Below are 21,293 nucleotides of genomic sequence, written 5' to 3' on the forward strand. Positions count from 1 at the left end.
CTCTGAACTGAAAGTGGAAAGTGGAAATTCGATACTAGGTGGCCGGAGTGAGTGGAAACGTTTGACGTTGGCGAGAATTGAATTTGGGTCGATGGATTTGCCATCCGGCGACCACTGAGGAAGTGGAGTGTGTGATTTCTTTTATTTCAGTTTCTGGCGCACACGAAATGGAGCACTCATGATATGGCAACTGAAATCCAGATCTCGGCAAGACAACAGCACCTGTTTCTCCATTTAGGTAATGAATTTTGTGCATCTTGGCCTATTTTTCCGTAAAGAGGCTCCACTCTAAGAGGCTCCACTCCGTAGGCAAATGCGTAATGATGGCATTAATGCAAACGACTTCATTTAATTAAACGCCTCCTTGCAGGGCCAAAAAGGAAACTGTGAAGACGCCATCATTGCGACTCATTGCCGCCATCGCATTACCCATCCCATCTCCCCTATCATCTCCCCCTCATTCAATTCCGTCCCGAAGGATATCTTTCTGGCACTCGTCCTGTGCGTTTGGTATGCATGAATGCGTATTAAGGTGCGATAGGGGGCGTGTCACGCCCCTACTATAGTGTGTGTGTGTGTGTGCGCACGTGCGTGTAAACGCGTGTGTTTGTGTAGGCGTGGCCAGGTGGGGCAGCCATCCACCGCAGCCGGAACAGATGGGCCACATGGCGGTACATGCCACAGACCCGCCGCCAAAGAAGCCAATTCAATTAACGGCCGCGGGGATTCCGTTGACATCGTCCTGCCAATGTGAGCCTGTGAAACTGTGCAGGTTAGAGTCCGCACTCCGGACATGGCAGATGGTCAAGCAAGGACTTCCGTTCGATTTCGCATTGGATATTGGATAAAAATAATTATGTTTAAGCTTGCCGCTACAGATGACGCTATTTGATTATTGATTTTCAAAATGAGTTTCAGTTCTTCATTAATTAAATAGTTGTCGAAGTTTATTGTTTTAATCAGAGCTGAGTTACGGGCTTTTAATAATAGAAAATGTTCACCCTAAAGCGCCAACAAAAGAATAGTTCTCTAATGCTTATAATCCAACTGGAATTCCTCTCCATTCAGACGACTAAATGTCCTTTAAATTTTCAACGCTTTCAATGTATTTAAGTGACTCGACTCATTAGCAGTCGAGCAACAAGGATGTCGCACAGCTGCTGCTGCAAACCGCAAAAGCAATAAAAAAAAGTGTGAGAACATGGCCAGCGGATCCTGGTCTAGAGGACGAGGACGAGGACAAGAGTGCAAGGACCGAACCAAGCCAAAACTGTTCATTTGCATGCGCTGGCGCTCATTACATTTACATTAAACTTTTAATATGCGCGGACATGTGGGCGAAAAGGAGAAATAAGTGGTAAGAAGTGGAAGTGGCGTGCCAGGATATGCATATGTATACGCTATATTGTATGCCGCACATACAACACGAGGATGCAGCAATGCGGGTGCAAGCACTGAACACTGCACGCTGAACACTGAAATTGAGTGACAAGCGATGGCGGTTGCCCGCATTTCGAATATCTTCATTTCCCACAGAATACGAGAATGTAGGTAATTACATTCTGGCCTGGCCAGAATATCCTTTTTTCTCGTCCTGATCAGTGGCGTTTTGGGACCATTAACCCACCGGTTGAGCGATGAGCGGTGAACGGTAGCTTTGGTTTAAGCCAGCTGAAAAGCAACTTTTGCCTCGGATTGGCATTGTCCTGGGACATTGGTATGAATGGGAAATGAGCGCCAGCTCGTAGGTCCCACACGGCGTATAATAAATACACTTGGACAAGAAGATTTGAGTTTGTGGTTTAAAAATATATCATGCGGGGTGAACAAAAATGAATATCCATAAAGCCTTGTCAGAACCCTCTGACAAAAGCTGGAGTTTAATGCAAACCTTTCTCTAAGTGTACGCGTGTTCAGCATGTACAAGAAGTCAAAAGGAAGCGGTGTAACACCCTCCCATGTCCTTGTGAGGCCCCGCGCCCGCTCCCGCGTCCTCGTCCTCAAGTGTAAGTGCATTTCGTTATGAGCTTAGCAGTCTTATAAATGTTTGCGTATTTGTTTGCCTCGACGACGTTGCTATTTACTTGATGTGACCTCTGCTCTGCTCTGCTCTCTGAATCTCCCAGCTAAGCAAGTGTATCTGTATATGTATCTGTATCTTTAGCTGCAACTTGCATCTGTGTGCGATGCAGCGGGTTAAGACACAGCGCGCTCTCAGCACACAAATATCTAAAGCATTCTTGAGTAAGTTCTCTAATGGATTTGGGTTAAAAATATACACAAGGGCATGTGGAGGGCAAACACAGATAGACTAACACACACTTACAACCATACAAAAAGAAAGTTTTGAGTCTGTTTGCTCTTGTATGTGTGTTAGATGGGAATTTACAAATTAGTTTAATTTAAATTAGAGTACAAGCACTTGGCAGTCAGTTGCGAATGAAATGTCAATTGCAACCACTGCCAAAGCGGAAGCTCTTGGATCTTCTTAAAATTGAAAATTTCCACAATTTATACATTTAATTAGGGACTCAAATGGCTGCGTAAATTGCTTTTTGAGCTGGCATAGACAAACGAAAGCGCCAAACCGAATTATTTGAAACATTTTGCGGAATTCTCATAACAGTGGGAGATGTTTGCTCGAAAACTTCATTTATGCAGCGTGTGAGCGTAAATTTGGAGGCTCTATTCCCTCAGGCTTTCCTGGAAAACATCAAAAAGAAGAAGCAAATTGAAATTGTAATGGTAATTATTTAGGCAGGACCTCCGCCTCCTTTCCACTCACACATACTCATACCCAGTCCCAGTCAGACCCTAGCATATTAAACGATTTTAAGCAGAATTTATACATATATATATATATGGGTATATGCAGGCCGTAAAGCTGTCCAGGGGCCGTTGTCCTGTTCCATGTCCCCTTAATGGGACGAAAGTAATAAGCGTGTGCCGGAGATGGGTGGCTGATGCTGGCTGGGGAGGACCAGCTTATTGTTTACGACGTGCTTAGTGGCAAACTCGGCTTTGATAATGAAACGTTGGCAGGCAACACGCGCTGGCAGTTAACGGCAATTGCGACAAATGCCAAAAACAGACAACGCCGGGCCAACAAGGCCCAAAACAACCAAGCCAAACAGCCACGGCTCAGCACATGGCTTGTAATTTTGGCCAGAAAGTTAGTTGCATATACGTATTTGTAAGTAAAAGTACACTGGGAAAAGGTTTACATATTTGAGGATTTGAATCTCATGGCAGCCCCATTTTGATAAGGAGGCCACATTTATTCGATTTTCTTACAGTGTATAGGAGGCAGGGGACTGTGTAATGTGAGACAAGACAGTCGCACGTGATGTGATTAGGACAAAGCCGCACACACAAATACTGTCAAGAGGCCAAGGAAAAACTTTGAGCTTAGATTTTAATTTTTGCCGGCGATAAAACAGAAGCCAATGGCCCAATTTGCGCCAACTAGGCGTATGCGTAATATCCCCCGACATTTTGCCCCTATGCGTATGCAATGAAAATGTTCCCCCTTGATTATGCAAATTGCTGTGAACGCAAGCACACGGACCCCAATAAGCACATTCAATTTGAATTGCTGCAGCGCCAATGGAAACAGAAATTGCATAATTGTTATTTGCCACAGAACTTGCACCTATTTTGAAGTTTATTTGAAATATTCACAAGCTAAGCAGTTGCCCTCATCGGACTGAGTCTGCAACACTTCAATTAGCCGAACTGCTGCAGCAGCTGGCGCAGCTCTTTATCTTCCACCACAGCCACAAATCAATAATTCACTGAAATTCAGCTAGCCGTAAAGGACTCCCAGTAGCTGAGGGGGAAACCACATGGGGAAAATGGTTGAGCGGTTGGGGACAGAAGCGGGTTAACGATTTCTTGTTTTCACAGTTCATAGAGCACAGAGCAAGCGTTTCACCTTATTAAGAACTCAACAGTGGAGCTTAAATTGTTGCAATTGAATTAAAATAACTTTGTGGATACCCAAAGCTGATTTCAAAATGTTTTTGTTTTAAAAAGTATTCATAAAAGCTTCACCTTTGCAACAATAACAGTTGCAAGTTTAAAAACAAGTGGGATAAAGCAAATAGCAATTTAAGCTTTTGTTTTTTTTCCCCAAAAATGCAAAACAAATTTATGTTATTCCCTTATTTAGGATAATAGTCTATTACTAGTGAGCATAAATATGAATGAAGAAGTAAATCTCATCCAAGCTCTGTCTTCTGGTGCCAAAGGATATGGGTGTTTCGGAAGACAAGTTAAGTAAGAACCGCTTCGAGTTGCAATTTCCGACTCAGCATCGCAGATAAAGGATATGAGTAGAATTCAAACTAAACGCATCGCATATTAAAACTATAATTAAAAGTTTCTCACAGGAAAAGGGAGAGGACATTTTTGGTGAAATTATACAATAAATAATAATCAAATTGTTTATTTCTCTTTTTAATCCTTTATTAATTGTAAGAGTTTTCCCCTCTAATCATGGTCCTTGCGGCTTCTAACCAATTGCTTTTCGGTGCTCACATCTGAAAAGCCTTTGCCTAAGTGAATTTCACGCATTAATCGTATTTTGGGGCCTGTAAGCCGCTTGTGGAAACGTTAATTGATCGAAATGCACATTCAGCACTTGGGGCCATAACCTTGCGGACCCTTTTTCGCAGGACCTGGGCATCGAGGACTGGGCTGAGGCTGGGTTCACTCCTGTCCGAGGCGAAAGTTAAATTAATTTTTGTCGACAGCACATCGCGGCGGGAGGGAGAGAGTGGCTACGAAAACTTTCAAATGAATTACATATTCTAAGCACGAGGCTGTTTTTTTTGGGGGCGTTGTTGCTGCTCTACAGTGGTCGTGGCAAGTGTTTGCTCAGCATTGTTGTTGTTGTGGCTGCCCCTATAATTGTATTTGCTTTGGGCCACCATTTTGCAGCTGTCTCTGTGCCCCCGCCCCTTGACAGCGCCCTTTTCTACTTAATATACGAATATATTTTTGTCCTGGCTTGGTTGAAAAAGTTTATTTTCGACTTTTTCCCTTTCTCGTCTTTTTGTTTTGTTTCGTGTTTGGTTTGTTTTTTAACTGTTAAATTGTTAAAAAATTACAAATAAATTGAATGAACATCGTCTCTGGCTGCGGCGAAAGGGCTTGGGCCATAAACAAAAACAACAGCCACAACAGGAGCAGGACCAGGACCAGGAGCAAGGACAACAATGTTGGTGGAGAGAAGGACAACAATTACATTGTATTGACTTTTCAATTTCATTTTGCGGCAACTTTTTAAAGTGGTCGATTGAAGAACGAAGGACACACAGAGTTGTGAGGCTACTGGGAGGGTCCTGGGAAATTTGTCGAAATTTTCGGTCGCATGTTTGCTTTGAGTCGGGGCCTGGGCCGGGGCCCTTGATGTTGTTGCAACAGTGCTGCCGTCATTATGCCATTACGCCCTATAACGAAACCTATTTGGGTCACATGGTGGAGGTCCTGAGCGGCTGCCTGAGTCCTGCTCAGCCTGTGCATTAATGGCCTGCAGGACGACGGAGACTGGACAATGCGCAAAAAGCTTAACGAACGTATAATAAGGGGGCTGGCCGAGAGCAAAGAAATGCCAGGACTCGGAAGCAGAGTGAATGCCTTGAGTCCTGCAGGGCCCATCTCCTTCTCACAAAGGATATCAAATTTAAGTGCACACACTCAAAGGAACCCCCACACATCAGTACCACGTGTCCTGCAGAATGTTATCAATCAATGATGGCTTTTTACTCAATATCCCCCCAAAATCATCGAAGCCTCTCGCTCCCTGTCTGGCCTAATCGCATTGAATTTAATGTCAAGCAATTTCAGCTCTGCTTTCGTCCTTTCGCTCCTTTAGGGGAAGCATATTGGCATTTTCTTATGGTTTATAAAGAAATTCCCCTTGAAAAGGATCATGAAAATACTTTGAACTTTTTATTGTTCAATTCGCAGACAAATAACATAAAAACCGACTTCATTTGGTAATTTTCATTTCATAATTTGTTCGAACTTCGCAGCGAAACTTTGAGGGGAGCACTGGCTGTTAAATAAGGAAATGAAAGGACTCGTCACTTTCGGACTTGCAGACTCGCCCAGTTCATTTCGGGTCGTAACTCAATTGTGGCCATAACCGTTGGTCGAAATCATATCACACACATGCAGTGGAGAGCTCGGTCAGTTAACATTTGCCAGCATCCTTTTCTACGCTAGCCACGCTGCCAAGATTCCTCCATTTTTTTTTTTTGGACGCTGGGTGCAAATTTTGCTGATTGGCAGACGGAATGCGATTAGGCTGCATTCCGGCCAAAAACTTTTCTACTTTTTTTTTTGCTGGACCAGTTCGGCTTTAAGACGCTACGTGATCAAACTGCTTATGATTCGGTTTATTCTCCGCCCACTTGCTTTTCTTTCGGCCGTCGTCTAAATTGCGCTTATCGCATTGTAAAAAGGCAAATTTTGCCGCAGACCAAAAATCCCACAAAAAAAAAAATAACAAAAATACAGGATAGGAGCCAAAAAAAGAGAAAGATGGAGAGTGAGTGAAAAGGAAAGAGCAAAGTATAAAATTGTAATCCGCTTAGTTGGCCAGCAAAATGTCTCGTGTCGTGTCCTTCTCGCCCTGCCAGCTGGCAAAACTTAATTTGCTGCAGCGCGACCGTTGGTAATTACCACATAAATTCTGGAGCAAATTGCTCCTTTAAAAAACTTTGCCCCGAGCTCAATCTTTTTGGGGTGGGTGTACCCGAAAAATGTGTAGACTGTTTTTGGTGAGCTGATAGTTGTTTGGTCCCAAGCAGTTCCCAACCTTTCTACTATTTTAAATCGTATTTCTTTCCATGTTTTATTAAAACTGGGTAAAAAATTCCAATAGAAATTTTACAAAGAAAAAGAGCTCTATTTCTCACAGTGTAGCATTATTTTTTATCCGAAAACAGCAAAAAGCATATTTGGCACTAAGAAGGTCACACATTAAAGAGATTTTCGGTTTGGCTCCTTGCATTGTCTCTTGGCATCCCCGTCGCACCATATGCTTCTGCCTCTGTCTGCGGTCACTGGCGCTGTTAATCCCCTGCAAGTTAATCCTGCCAACCGGCCCACATCCCGACACATGTATGTACATACATATATGTATGGGGACAGACCGAGCACCGAACTGACCGAATTATCATCGCTGCTGTTGCCGAGGAGTTGGCAAAAACATGACTAGAACTGCCGCAGGCTTAGTCTAACCAGATCGGAGGATGAATTTGGGGGGAGACTGGTTGCCGGGGAAGTTGCGGTTGGAAAATAATAGGTTTATGCTCTGCGAAATGGCAGAGGGCAAGTGATTGATATGCCCGGCATGTCGCAGTTCCAGCTCCGTCCTTCTCCCTCACACTTAGTCTCCCTCTCTGTCGCTCTGAGCCAGAATCAGATTCATGGCCTTAAGTGCTTAATGTTTGATGTCAGTCCGTAGCTGTGAGCTGTGTGCGAATGTGGTCCAACACTTTCATTTGTATTCAAGGCAATTGAAAGAAATGTTCCGAAACTTTAAAAGTTCAAACAACACTGCGTATGAGTGATATATGTGACAAATCACTTATACGCCCCGTTGGCTAATCAGTATAGAGGCTATGCCAAAAGTTTTTATCATTTTAGTAATTGTTAAATAAATACATTATTTATTGTTGTTAAAATTTTATGAAAAGCCCAAATTAATATTCAAAGACAATGATTAAATTATTCATACGCCTTGTGGCTCTTAATAATTGAGTTACATTCCACGGACATTAATATTTTATAGCCTTATAAACTAAATTTGTAAAATATTATAATAATTGAAGCTCATATGCCCTGTAAAATCCAATTCCGAACTTTTCCTGAGTAGCATATTAAAGTGTATTCTTTTTTAATAACATCCAATGGAGCCATAGTAATTTAAACTTAAGTCGCACACGCTCCAAGCTGCAAATCATTTGCATATCTCCTTATCTGACCATTTCTAATGCCCTTTGTCTGCGTCATGCACACTCAAAGAGTCCTGCCATGGGAAAGGAGCTCAATGGCCCTGCAAATGCGCAAAAGGCGGAACGCTTTACTATTTTCTTTTTGCTCGGGTTTTTAATGCTGCACTTTAGTTGATAAGTCAACCATTTCTGTTCAGAGCGGAGACGTGGGAAGCGTGGGGAAAAAGTGAAGATGGGGAAGCGCCCTTTGGATGACACCTGGCTGGATGCCAGCTAATGCCGCTTCAACTGATGCTGAAGCCGCTGCTCCGGCTTCTGCTATCCCACCTGCATTTGTAATTGCATTACAGACTACCACTACATTGGCGCCGACCTTTAAACTTGCCACTCCGGTCCACACCCCACCCTATTCCACCATTTTCCATTTTCATTCTCACTTCAAAGCAAATCCCCTTTTCTGAAAGCGCTTGCGCTTAAAGCGCCAACTTTAAGTGGCCCTTTGTGTTGCACGCAGCATTCGCCGATGCTAAAGTTGTCCCAAGCACTTCAGCTACGCGGCAACAATGTGGACAACTTGGGACAACACAACGTGGCATGTACGCAACGTGGCATCCAAGCCAAGCCGTCGCGAATGGCAATTAAAATGGCAAGCCATACTGCCATGCTGCCAGCTGCAACATTGTGGCAGCAACCTGAAGTGCTGTGGCAGCAACTATTTTTGCATTCCTTGTGTTTTTCCAAATTCGAGGCACGTTAGGTGAATAGTTCAGGGTAATCTATACCCCTTTTTGCCAGTTTTAAGCTCTTCTCAGCTTCGGGACTCAACTTGGGCAGATAATTGGTAAGCTAAAACGCTTATTGTAATCGAAACTCATCCTGCCTGCCTGTGATCCTGCCTGTCTCCCGCCTCTCCCGCCTGTGGGAAATTGCTTTTATAATTGAAATACTCGTATTACATATGGCTAGCTGGAAAACAAAATCTTCGGCTAAGCTATAAAACTGTTACACTGCAAGATCTTTTCTTTTTCGACGAAAACTTTTGTTAGATTTTTCCGAAATTTTGTTCAGTGATGGCTGCTCGAAGATTTCTTGCTGCCAAAGACGGCTTAAAAGACAAAGGACTTGCAGCGGTAGCAGACCAGAGAAGGATTAGGAACAAGAGCTGAGGCCCCTGGAGGAGGACGCATAAATTCTAATTAAAATTTGTGTTCCAGGTGGTAAATAAAACTAATTATACATGCGCAATATTCCATGGTGAAAGTGCGAGAGAGAGGGACTTTAAAAATGTCCTGTGGCCCCCTCGCTCTCTGTCTATGTCTGTTGGCGAAATGGAAAAAGTTTTCCAGCGACTCAACTATGTCTGGCACTGAAGTCTTTTTCGGGTTTGAGTTTGGGCTAAAAGCAAAAATTCAACACACACTAAAAACAACAAAGAATAAAAACCGAAAAGAGAAACTTTTGCGAAAACTTTGACCGGCAATCGGTCGATGGGCAGAGAAAGATTGAGAGAGAAGGACAATGGAGGAAAAAGGGTGTCCTCAAACTAGTCCCGACCCAACCCGGTGGGTGGCAAATCAATGATGCAGCTGCCATAAGACCCTCTAAGCTCAATTATTGCAGGACACGAGACAAAAGCAAAACAGACACAGACACAAAGACGGTCCAAAGCCCGGCCGGTCATTGTTGATGGCTATATCGTTTGGCTATTTCCAGTGAGACGTGACTCGGACAAAGGCATTCCTTGTCTAAAAATAAAAATAAAAAAAAATAGACCGACACACACACAGCGATTAAATTGAATATGAAAAACGTTTTATTCGCAATTCTATTTTTTATTGATCATCCACTGCCCTCAAATGTAGGCAACGAAAATTCAATTTGCAGACAGTCTAGAATAGCGCCTCTGTCGGCTTTAACAAAGAACATTTTTGGTCGATTTATTCTCTCGGTCCCCCCTATTTTATTCCATATATATTTTGCATGTAAGTCAAATTTAATTTACTGCTGCCAGGCCCCAAAAACTTTGATCAAAGCCGTGTTCAAAATTGCCTTTGTCAACAGGCTCTCACAGAATGATATGTATGTGCCATGTACACATTATAGAGGTGGAGGAGGAGAAGGTCGAGAGCAATATACTAAAAATTGGCAAAAGCATTGACAGGGCGGACAGGATGAGAGGAAAAAATGTGGCAAAAGTTGCACAAAACTTTTTGCATCGGTCTTGCTGGCTCTGTCTATCTATATTTCTCCCTCGCACACAGGACTCTTTTTTTTCTGGTCGAAGTCACCGGGAAAGCGTTAAAGCGTTGGCAGGCTAGCAGGCATTAAAGCCAAGACACTGACTGCCATAGAGTAGGCGATAAATGTCAATTACACTTCCGACCAATAAACAAGAGAACTTCCACTAAACGGCCAGGATGTGCAGCATTAAATCCCATTAAATGCACTGCAAAGCAAAGTTCTATTGCTGACAAATTGTTAGCAGTTTGCTTTCTATATTGTACATACTACATAGCACATGTACATACATACATATATGTTATGTGTTGGGGAAACAGAATCGACCGAAATAAATCTACGCTCCGGTTGCGATTCCGTGTTCCCTGTCCGTAACGAGCCAAAGTGGCCCAAATGCGGATTTATGCCCCGCTCAATGATAAATTGAATTTTACTCAAAATTAACTGTAAGCCGAGGCGAGGAACGTGTCACCCGAAGAAGCAAAAATGCTTGCAACATATGCGGCCTATAAAATGTGACAAGGAAACTAACGAAGGACCGTTGTATCCTTGTGGCTTTGGCTAAGACAACATACATACATATAGGAGAGTGTGTGTGCGACCGCAACCTCTGAATGAAATTAGGCCAAAACCCGGGCGAGGGCTAAAAGCTGAGAGAGCCGAATGCTACTTGGCTTGACAATTGCCTAAGCATATTTGTCATTTGATTGATTTATTCTGCAGGGCCCACAACAGCTGCCATTAGCCTGGCCAAGATGGTGGTTATTTGTTTGCTTTGCCTTCGCTAAGGCGCTTTTGTCAAATCAAATCTTCATCGCTTTCATTAGGCCCCAGATTTCCATAATTTAGCAGGCCGGAAAGCCAGTCCTAAATCTACAACTGATTTCGCCTTTCGAGCTTAGATCGTTCCCTACATTTTAGATAGTATCCCATGAATTTAAGATATAACATCCGATATAAGTTTTAAGTAAATCCCAAAGTGTATAAGGTGAGAGGTGATACAAACTCTTTTTTACTACCGGCATGCAGGTCAGGTCAGGTTTTTTTTTTTTTTTGGTGAAAGGTGAAAGTGGCATTGGCAGTGGAACTATTGGTGAGTATACATTTTTTTGGTGGCGGTACTTAACTTCTGTGGCAGGTGATAGACTTTGTTTTTGAGCCCGTTTCGAATAGAACCGGAAATTGGAAATTCAAGGTACACTCACCTGTTGAGTAGCGCGGCAATGGCGCATCCCCAGCGGCGATGCAGCCGCCATAGGAGAAATGATGGCTACTGGATCCGGTGCCGGAGACCACGGCTATTTCGTCCAGCTCATGGCCGGGCGAGGTGCCGGCGGATACCAGCCGGGTGGAGGAGGTCGCCGAGTTGCCTTGCGAATTTTTGCGTCCACGTAGCGAGAGCACCAGCCTTTTGGCTGTGGACATGCCCCCGATTATTGTTGCTGGTTCGCCGGTCTCTCCCCTCTTGCCACTGCAATTAAAATAAATTAAAATTCAAAATTGTTAAAATTATAAATTTTATTTTTGTTGACTGTGAAAAGAAATGGTAAATGAAAATGCGAAACTTTTTCAATATTCCCATAGCGTCTGGGCGCCTTCGCTATTTATTTCGTTAATAATTTATAGAACGGAGCTTCAAAAAATATGATAATTTCTTCGCAGAAAGGCAGAGGCCGGGGCAAGGAGGTCCTCCGTCTTGGAGAGCTTGGAATTTTCATTTTCATGCTTTGCCAGCTCAAGACAGCGCCACAGACGGGAAGCTTCTTAAATTATGCAAATGCTCGCAATCAAGACTAAAGAAATGCCACAAAACAACACAAAGCAACACAAAAAAGAGAAGAGAACTGCGCACAGAATGATTGCGACATGGAAAATATGAATGGAGATATTAGCATATGAGGGGATAGGGTAATGACGCTGCGTTTAATGGCTTAAACATGAAACTAAAATCCCTTGAAAAGAGCGTTTAAGTATCCGTTAAGGCCAACTTAATCATTGACTATTTCCTGTAATGCAAATTCGTCTTCTTCAGATCTCACATTAAATAATATTCGAAAAAAGAGCTCTGCGGTGGCTTGTATTCTTTTTTTTTAGGATTTTATCGTAAAGCCGCTTAGCTGAAAAGACACTAGCAAACAGAAAATGATAGACGCGAGTATTCAGAAACCCCAAATACACACTGAATACCAAAAACACGGCCTGTGACTCTCCTCCCACTACCACTCCAGCCTTCGTCCTTTTTCCTTATCATTTTAATATTTAATAAGCAATGCGCAGCAGGAAAAAAGCGAAAGGGCCAAAAGCTGAATGAAATGAGGGGAACTCAACTCAACAACGTCTCTAAATATTCAGTTGAGTGTAAACTTGATAAGTTGTCTCTCCAGGCAAATGTACAACATATGCTGGGTAACTGAGGGATGGCATATCCTTCGGATGTGGATGTGGCAGTGGAGTGGGTAATGCATATTATTCTATTCCAATATTTACATATTATGCCACTTTAAATGACTACGCTGGCTTTAAACTCTTTTGGTAAATGCCAGTTGACTGGGCGTATACGTAATACCCTCCACCACTTGCCCACAAAAAAATATGTAACACACATCCTAGCTTCCTTTTTGAATACGTGACGAATAACAAATTTGTGGGATTTTGCAACATTTTGATTGAATGTTGTCGGCGCTGCGGGAAATTTCCAAAGTGGGAAGAAAGCGGCGAACGAGATCCAAATACAAATATGATTTATGGGCCGCAGTCTGCAAGCCAATCGCATACGTACATACATACATATGTACAAGTTGGAGGACCAACTGCAGATGTTGCACAATCACAGATCGGGGAAATCCAGATTCAATATCGGATTAGGAATTAGGGGCGGAGATGATGCTTAAGAGCTCGTGCTTGACTTATTACACATCCGTTTTTCAGGTTCTCCCCCCGATTATGCTAAGGCCATTAAAATTATTGGAGGTCCCAAGACTGGAGAAACACTCTGGCACCTATCCAGTTGCCAGTTATTCCTGGGCAAAGCCCAAAAGGCAATCAAGTGGTGCCAAAACCTACGTAAACACAAAAATTGCCAGTAAAAACCAAACTCAAAAACCCCCCAACAAAAAAAAAAATACGGAAAAGGAACAAAGACATTTTATGACAGCGTCGTCCTAGTGGGAAAACACAGAGAAAATTCATATAGCTAAGGACTCTGAGATCTCAGGCAATTGTTTGCATTGTGCAAGTGTCAACAGCATTTGCAATTCCGTTGCAATTTTTAGCATCTTTTCGGGCTTTTGTTGCAAAGTAACCCAAAAAGGTGGAGTAAAAATTGCATTTGTGTCTCGTCCTCCACGCAGCTCCAGTTTTTTTTATCCTGTTCTATGAATATATGGTAATTCCGGCTATCGATGGTGGAAAAACAATTTTCCTAGCATTCCCTAGTGGCATTCGCGTTCTGGCAGTAAAGCTTAGCCAATATTGTTACAACCGCATCTGTTATGCATATAGACTTAATAAATATAACATATATGCTGGTAAATACCATTGAAAATGCATATATCTGCACAAATAAGAAACCAATTTCCATGTCACATGGAAGGATGTTTTTTGCCGCTCCATGTTGCCGCTCCAAAGCTGACAGCATTTAATTGCCTTTTGTGCAATTCGAGCTGCATCAGCAAAAAGTAATGAGCTTTTCTTTTTAGCTAATTAATGCAACCCTCTTCCGAAATAATCCCCAAAACCACCCACTTCGCCCCCAATTCATTTGTCCTGCTCACATTGCAAAGGCGAGCGACAGCTCCGTGCATAAAAAACGAGTAGCCATCAATCTCGCGCTCACCCGAAACACTGCCAGGACACTAGCTAGCGCAGAGAGGACGAAAAAAGGCTACTAATTAGAGCCAAGAGTCGCGATTCTAAGCACACGACCGCAAACGGCAAAAAATGTGCACAAAAAACCAAGCTATATGAAAGGCATGCGAAGCTGATGCCAAAAGTGATAATGCCCTTACCCAGGGCATATTCCATTTGATTAAGCCAAGTGCGCATTTGTCACACGAATTTGACAGCATCCAGACTCTGGAGCGGGGAGCGGCCTGGAGGAGATTGGGGATGCGACGAGCTGACAAGTTGCCATGGCCAGGGACAAGTTGATGGAACGCGATCTCGGACACCGAAAGCGCCGACCACAATTGACGCCCCTAATTGCAGGCTACCATTGTTGAAGGGAGAGGTCGGAAAATCCCATTCAGGAAAAGAAGAATCCATTCTCTCTGTCAACGAATAATCTAATTAAAGCTCCGAGCCACTCAGGTGAGAGACAAACAAGCTAATCACAAAGAATTGCATCTGATTATTTTTTTAGACATGTAACAACGACTATTTCAATTTCGAATATAAAAGCTAATATTTTCTTTATGGTAGAGGCTCTTTGGAAGAACGAACCAATTTTTCTTTTCAAAAATGTTGCAAAATCCAGGATATTCCTACATGGGCCAGAATGATGTATATAACTTTGCTAATTCGCATCAGATTCTTGAGCGGAATACCTCAAACGATTTCTAGTTCGATTCCCCACCATTCTGCATCAAAACCTGGGAGCAAAATTTTTCATCGATATTTTTTCAATTTTCATGATGGAACCCCTTGCAAAATCCAGGATATCCATATATGATCCAGTAGGAAGGGTATATCTTTGCCAATTCTTATCCGATTCTTGAGCGGAATACCTCAAACGATTTCTAGTTCGATTCCCCACCATTCTGCACCAAAACCAAGATATTTTTTCAATTTTCCTGACGGATCCTTTTACAGAGGGATTCTTTTCTCTAACTTTAAAAACAAGTACTTAAATGAAAGTAAGAATAATGGTAAAACAGACAGTAATAATTCGAGAACAAAACAATTCAAGTGGTAACATGCGATATCGGACACATCAGGGACCGAATAGAGTTGAAAATTGGCTTTAATTCGAAAGGTGAAAAGGGTTTCCAATTACTATGCATTTTGCATTGAACTAAATTCGTTGTGCCTCGCCTGTGTCATCAATATGCCGCAAATAGCGGCTACCAGCCGCCCGGCCGCCACTTGATACCCTCCCCGCACCAGTGTCCACTCACCGTCCACCATCCACCCGCCAGAGCACCCCTTCAGCCACTCATTCGTGCAATTATTTCAGCCTCGACTCGTTGCCACATTTTCCATGCAAATTAATGCAGCTGCATTTGCTCTGGATCGCCCCTTCATTTGCTTATTTCTTTTATTTTCTCTCGTGTGTTATTATTGCACTTTAATCTCATATCAATTTCAATCCCAGCTCTCCCCTCGCCCGTCCACCGTTTTTATATGCATTTTATTGTTGCAATTATCGGTGTGGTCCCTTGTTGCCATAAAATTTATAATTGAGCGTTTGGAATTTTTATCCTATTCTAATGTAGGTATTTCATAGGTAGGTATTCGTATTGGTATTGCCGCTGGCCGCAAATATTTAATTTTAGCCACAGTTTTTGGCTTTTAGGTAATTCTATTACGAGTACCCGCCCCTTTTGCACACGTTTGCATTATTTTCGATCTGGGGCTGAGCTATCTGTGGAAGTTTCAAGCCAGCCTTTGTGTGGAGTCTGTGGTTATTCCGGTGCATCTTGGAAACCGGGCAACATGGTGCACAAGCTGCAATTTATAACTGCACATACGTGAGCAGTAAGCCAGCCAGGAATAAGGATCTCGCCCATTTTTCACCACCCTTCCACGAGCCCCGCTCGCCTTTCGCGGGCCCCCGTGGCATATAAACATTTTGTTAGCTGCGCTTTAGTTCGTCCCAGCACGGCGGCCCTCGTCTTTGTGCAAGGTGCCCGCATCCTGCTAGTCTTCAGTCCACCCGTACTCCACCCTTTTTTATATCCTTAACCTCCGGAACCCGGCACTGATGGCGCTACAGTTTTTGTGATTCGGCAGAGCGCAAATAAACAAAAGGGTCGCGGCGTTTCGTGCGAAAATCGGGAAAAGCGGGAAAAAAAGAAAAACAAAATGAAAATGAAAATGAAAAACAACTTGGACGCAAGAAAGAACGAAAAAAATGTGTAACCTGCACATGCAGTTGCAATAGCAGTCCACTGCAGTGGAGTGGAGGCTCTGCACTCCCAAAAAGTATGCAATACTAGGCAGCTTTTGTTCTTTATTTTCAGTTTTCTTAATGAAGAGATTTCTTCCAGTGCAGAGCGGTTGTCTGCAACAAATTTTGCTGGCACAGCGTACAAAAATATATGCCAGCCTAGCAAGGATGCCAGAAAGGATTGGAGCGAGTGAGCAGATTGCGAAAGGATATTTCACTTTATTGGCAAAGTCAAAGATGGAATGCGTTTATACTCGTAGTTGCAGGATACAGGACGGCAAGTGACAACGACAAGTTATTGTCACACTCCGCCATTGATGTCGTCCAGCTCAGACACATCAAGCGGCAGGCCGATAGTGCCCCTTTCATGCCGATGGAAACAAAGCATTCACCCTGCGACATGGACTCGAGGGGCGCCAGGAGCTAAGTCTTCGCCTTTCCCAACCATTGCATCTGGTTTTACAACAATCGATACATGAATGAGGGTCATTACCGAGTCTACAAGATGGGGGCGTTCCTTTTCGGCCAGTATTACGAACAGTATAACCGATCCGCACACCTATGACTTCATCCTTAAATAAATAGTAGAGCCAACAAAACTGTTTACATAAATTGCATCTTTTTGAGTACGCTTCTAATTTAAACTGTTCGGGAAAAAGCTCCTTTAAACGCATCCGATCTTTAGGATATTTCTTTAAATGCATTATAATTGTGATACATTCCGAAATACACATTAATATTTTAAATGGAGAAGCATTGAGCCATATGTCTGAATCAACTCAATCTCATATACATATATCATAACAATCATATGACACCTAATAATCATGGCTAAAATACTGTTCTTTGTGGTTTTGGCTGTAATGGTAAGTGGATTATAATCCGTATTACTGCGCACTGACCCATTCACTGTTTTTAGTGGTGCGCCGGGAACTCGAGAAGTATTCCCATTCCTTCAGAGCCTAGTGCCCTGGTCAGCAAGAAAAACTCAACCCAAAATAACACACTCGAAGATACTTCACCGAAAATTACCAAGTTTGATTCGCCAGCTATAAAATCTGTTGTTATACATATTCCCAGACAACGACGACAAGAATGGGAACCGACCATTCCATTTAATTTCTTATACGCACACTCGCCCTGCGATTTCGACGCTTCTCCGATAGTACATACATACGGATACGATTTCTGGACTTCACTGCCTGAACGTGGTTGTCTGTGGATTTTTAGCCAGAGGTTCGCCTCCGAGGGGTTCTACCGTATCTTCTCTCTATTTAGGTTGGAGGGGTTCTTTTTCGGCATGTATATGGAGCGGTTGTTTCGATATGAGTACGACATTCACTATTTTGATTACGAAGATATTGTTATCCAACCAAAGCCGGCGAAGTGAGCGCTCTAAACCGTTTACTCTTCTTCCAATAATCTTCAAATCTTTTATCGATAAAATCGATGACATACATTTGGTCGTTATGGTCTTTCCTAGGAAAAAACTTATCGACTTATCGACGATTCTTTATGGTCTTTCCTAGGAAAGGTCTTTTCGATAATTCACTTCCATCCGTTGATCAGATGTCAACAAATAAAGTTTCTAATAATAAAAAGAAATGACATATCATTCAAGTAAACTCAAAAATTCAAAAATGTTTAAATTTTTCCAATCGCAGGGCGCTCCATGCTTTACCTCATGATTGACCTTATAAAGAAGGTGTACAAGACAGTTTCAAATACATTTAAGATTTCCTTTCAAGTGTAGCTTCGGCTAGATTATTCTCCTTTAGGATCGTCTCTGAACGACTTATATTAAACATAAACAAACATTTTCAATGCAGGCGGAAATTTGATATTTTTGAAAAGCTTTCCTGTTGTCCCTTGGTACTGGAGTAGTGACTGCTGTTCCGTTCCCCACGACCAGAGACAAGCTGGCGGCAGCTGATAAATATAACTATATTGATGTACATTGTACATACATATAGATTAAAAACGAACCCATTGTGCAAGCTCCCTTTTGTTTTAATTGCGGATCCGCTCATTAGCTCTGATGGGCCATAATCAATCAAGTCCTTCATTGGACCAAAGGCAAACAAGGTGCAGCGCCTTAAGTGAGTTGGATGCTGGGTAGCCGATTTTTATCTGCCAAATTCCTTCCTTCTCGGATAACATTTGTGTGTAATTTGTAATTTTACGAATAATTTGTAATCATATAAAAAAACCTCTTGACGAGGTAAAGTACCGGTGACGAACCTGCATGCGAAACCCAAAATATCTGATATCAATTTTAGTGACGAAAATATGCTATATACATAGGTGTACAAAATTGCATATGAAAAATATTCTTGTTCGGCACGTGACTGATTTTTTTTTGTTTTTCTTGCACGTGCCGAACAAGAATATTTTTTATATGCAATTTTGTACACCTATATAGCATATTTTCGTCACTAAAATTGATATCAGATATTTTGGGTTTCGCATGCAGGTTCGTCACCGGTACTTTACCTCGTCAAGAGGTTTTTTTATATGATATCAGTTGTTTTTTTTGTATATATTGACCTTCAATTATTTAAAATAGAACGCATAACATATAGAATATATATACATATATGGAAGTAACCTCTGGACAGGCGATTTACACAGTTAGCAATACTTTAATTGTAAGGATAAACATCAAAACTATTTATTTTTAGCTCTATAGATTTTGACATTCAAGAAGGTGGAATAATTAAAAACCTTTCCAAAGACGTAAAGAATTTTTCAATAGCTTCAGTGGCTCTGAAGTTATACGTATTTTTAATTTACAAAGGTTTTGGAATTTGGTTAGTTTAAAAATTTTAATTAAAAATTTGCCCAAAAATGTATTTAAAATCCAAAATTGTTTCGTAGTTGTGGGAAACCAAATTATTTCAACAAATTAACAGATGAGAGGCCTATCCTTATGAGAGTTCCACTATATAATAAATTATTAAAAAACAAGAAAGGAAAGCTAACTTCGGGCGGAGCCGAAGTTTATATACCCTTGCAGCTGAGTCGCAGTCCGCTAGGTGGCGCCACCCATCTTATATTATTAGATATATAGCGGATCGTATATAGTTGGCCGATCCTTATGAAACTTGGAAAATCGAATTTTTTTGCCAAAAGAGGAATCCATTGAAACTCCCATCCTTCTAACTTGAAAAACAACGAAGTTATAGCATTTCCGATCAATCAGTTATATGACAGCTATAGGATATAGACGGCCGATCCTGATGACATTTAGCAGATCATATAAGTTGGCCCAAATTAGAATGCACAGAAAGTCCCATCCTTCTAACTTGAAAAACAACGAAGTTATAGCATTTCCGATCAATCAGTTATATGGCAGCTATAGGATATAGTTGGCCGATCCTTATGAAATTCGACAAATCAGATTGTTTTTCCCAAAATAGAATCTCTACCAAATCCCATCTTTCTAACTTAAAAAACACCAAAGTTATGCCAATTTCGATCGTTCTATGACAGCTATAGGATATAGTCGGCCGATCCTTACGAAATTTTGTACATAAGATATTCTGGTCAAATATAACATGTGTAGAAACTTCGAACCCTCTAACTTAAAAAACACCAAAGTTATGGCATTTCCGATCAATCAGTTATATGGCAGCTATAGGATATAGTCGACCGATCCCGGCCGTTCCGACTTATATACTGCCTGCAAAGGAAAGAAGGGTGTGTGCAAAGTTTCAACTCGATAGCTTTAAAACTGAGAGACTAGTTTGCGTAGAAACAGACAGACGGACAGACGGACCGACGGACAGACGGACAGACGGACAGACGGACATGCTCATATCGACTCAGGAGGTGATCCTGATCAGGAATATATATACTTTATAGGGTCGGAGATGTCTCCTTCACTGCGCTGCACACTTTTGACCAAAATTATAATACCCTCTGCAAGGGTATAATAAGAGTGGCTCAAAGTAAGGTTATTAGGAAAATGTGTAATGCCCCTTGGTACATGAGGACGAGGGACATTGAAAAGGACCTCAAGATCCCTAAAGTGGGAGACGTTTGCCGGACACAAGCTGAAAACTACCTTAAACGCCTTGGTAATCACCCCAACGACCTGGCAAAAAGATTGCTTCGTCGTCCCAGAATTAGAAGGCTAAAAAGATTCCACCCGCACGACCTACCGTTGCGTTACATATAACAGTCCCTAATAATAATTAATAAATTAAAATCCAAATAATATCAAACTGTAATATAGCATAACACAAATTTCTAAATTCTAGTAGTATATTTACCATAATTGTTAATTTTGTTATTAACAACCTGCTGAAGCTGCCACATAGGTAGCAGTATACTTGTTAATTTTGAATAAATATAAACGTTTTAAAAAAAAAAAAAAAAAAAATTATTATACCCTTGCAGAGGGTATTATAATTTCGGTCAAAAGTGTGCAACGCAGTGAAGGAGACATCTCCGACCCTATAAAGTATATATATTCTTGATCAGGATCACCTCCTGAGTCGATATGAGCATGTCCGTCTGTCCGTCTGTCCGTCTGTCTGTCTGTTTCTACGCAAACTAGTCTCTCAGTTTTAAAGCTATCGAGTTGAAACTTTGCACACACCCTTCTTTCTGTTGCAGGCAGTACATAAGTCGGAACGGCCGGGATCGGTCGACTATATCCTATAGCTGTCATATAACTGATTGATCGGAAATGCCATAACTTCGTTGTTTTTTAAGTTAGAAGCATGGGACTTTCTATGGATTCTAATTTGGGCCAACTTATCCGATCTGCCAAATTTCATAAGGATCGGCCGTCTATATCCTATAGCTGCCATATAACTGATTGATCGGAAATGCCATAACTTCGTTGTTTTTCAAGTTAGAAGGATGGGATTTTCAATGGATGCCTTTTTGGGAAAAATAATCTGATATGCCAAATTTCATAAGGATCGGCCGACTATATACGATATATACGGCGCCACCTAGCGGACTGCAACTCA

At 41.9% G+C, this 21,293-nt stretch overlaps 1 protein-coding gene and 1 long non-coding RNA gene across 7 annotated transcripts in view; one reads left to right on the top strand and one right to left on the bottom strand.

Annotated features, from left to right (window-relative positions):
* LOC6494192 (cyclic nucleotide-gated cation channel beta-1) overlaps positions 1-21,293 on the bottom strand; it is a 62,603-nt gene that overhangs the window by 22,777 nt on the left and 18,533 nt on the right. For all 6 annotated transcript variants that reach the window (XM_044715644.1, XM_044715645.1, XM_032451233.2 and 3 more), the window contains exon 2: positions 11,411-11,676. In XM_044715644.1, the coding sequence (XP_044571579.1) occupies positions 11,411-11,630 (220 nt within the window). In that variant the 5' untranslated portion in view covers positions 11,631-11,676. The remainder of the gene's footprint in view (positions 1-11,410; positions 11,677-21,293) is intronic.
* On the top strand, positions 16,427-17,794 carry LOC116654768. The gene is made up of 2 exons (XR_004309984.2): positions 16,427-17,177; positions 17,231-17,794. It is a non-coding gene; the product is annotated as an uncharacterized LOC116654768 (long non-coding RNA).

Source organism: Drosophila ananassae, chromosome 3L (genome assembly GCF_017639315.1).
Source record: "Drosophila ananassae strain 14024-0371.13 chromosome 3L, ASM1763931v2, whole genome shotgun sequence".
Taxonomy (NCBI): domain Eukaryota; kingdom Metazoa; phylum Arthropoda; class Insecta; order Diptera; family Drosophilidae; genus Drosophila; species Drosophila ananassae.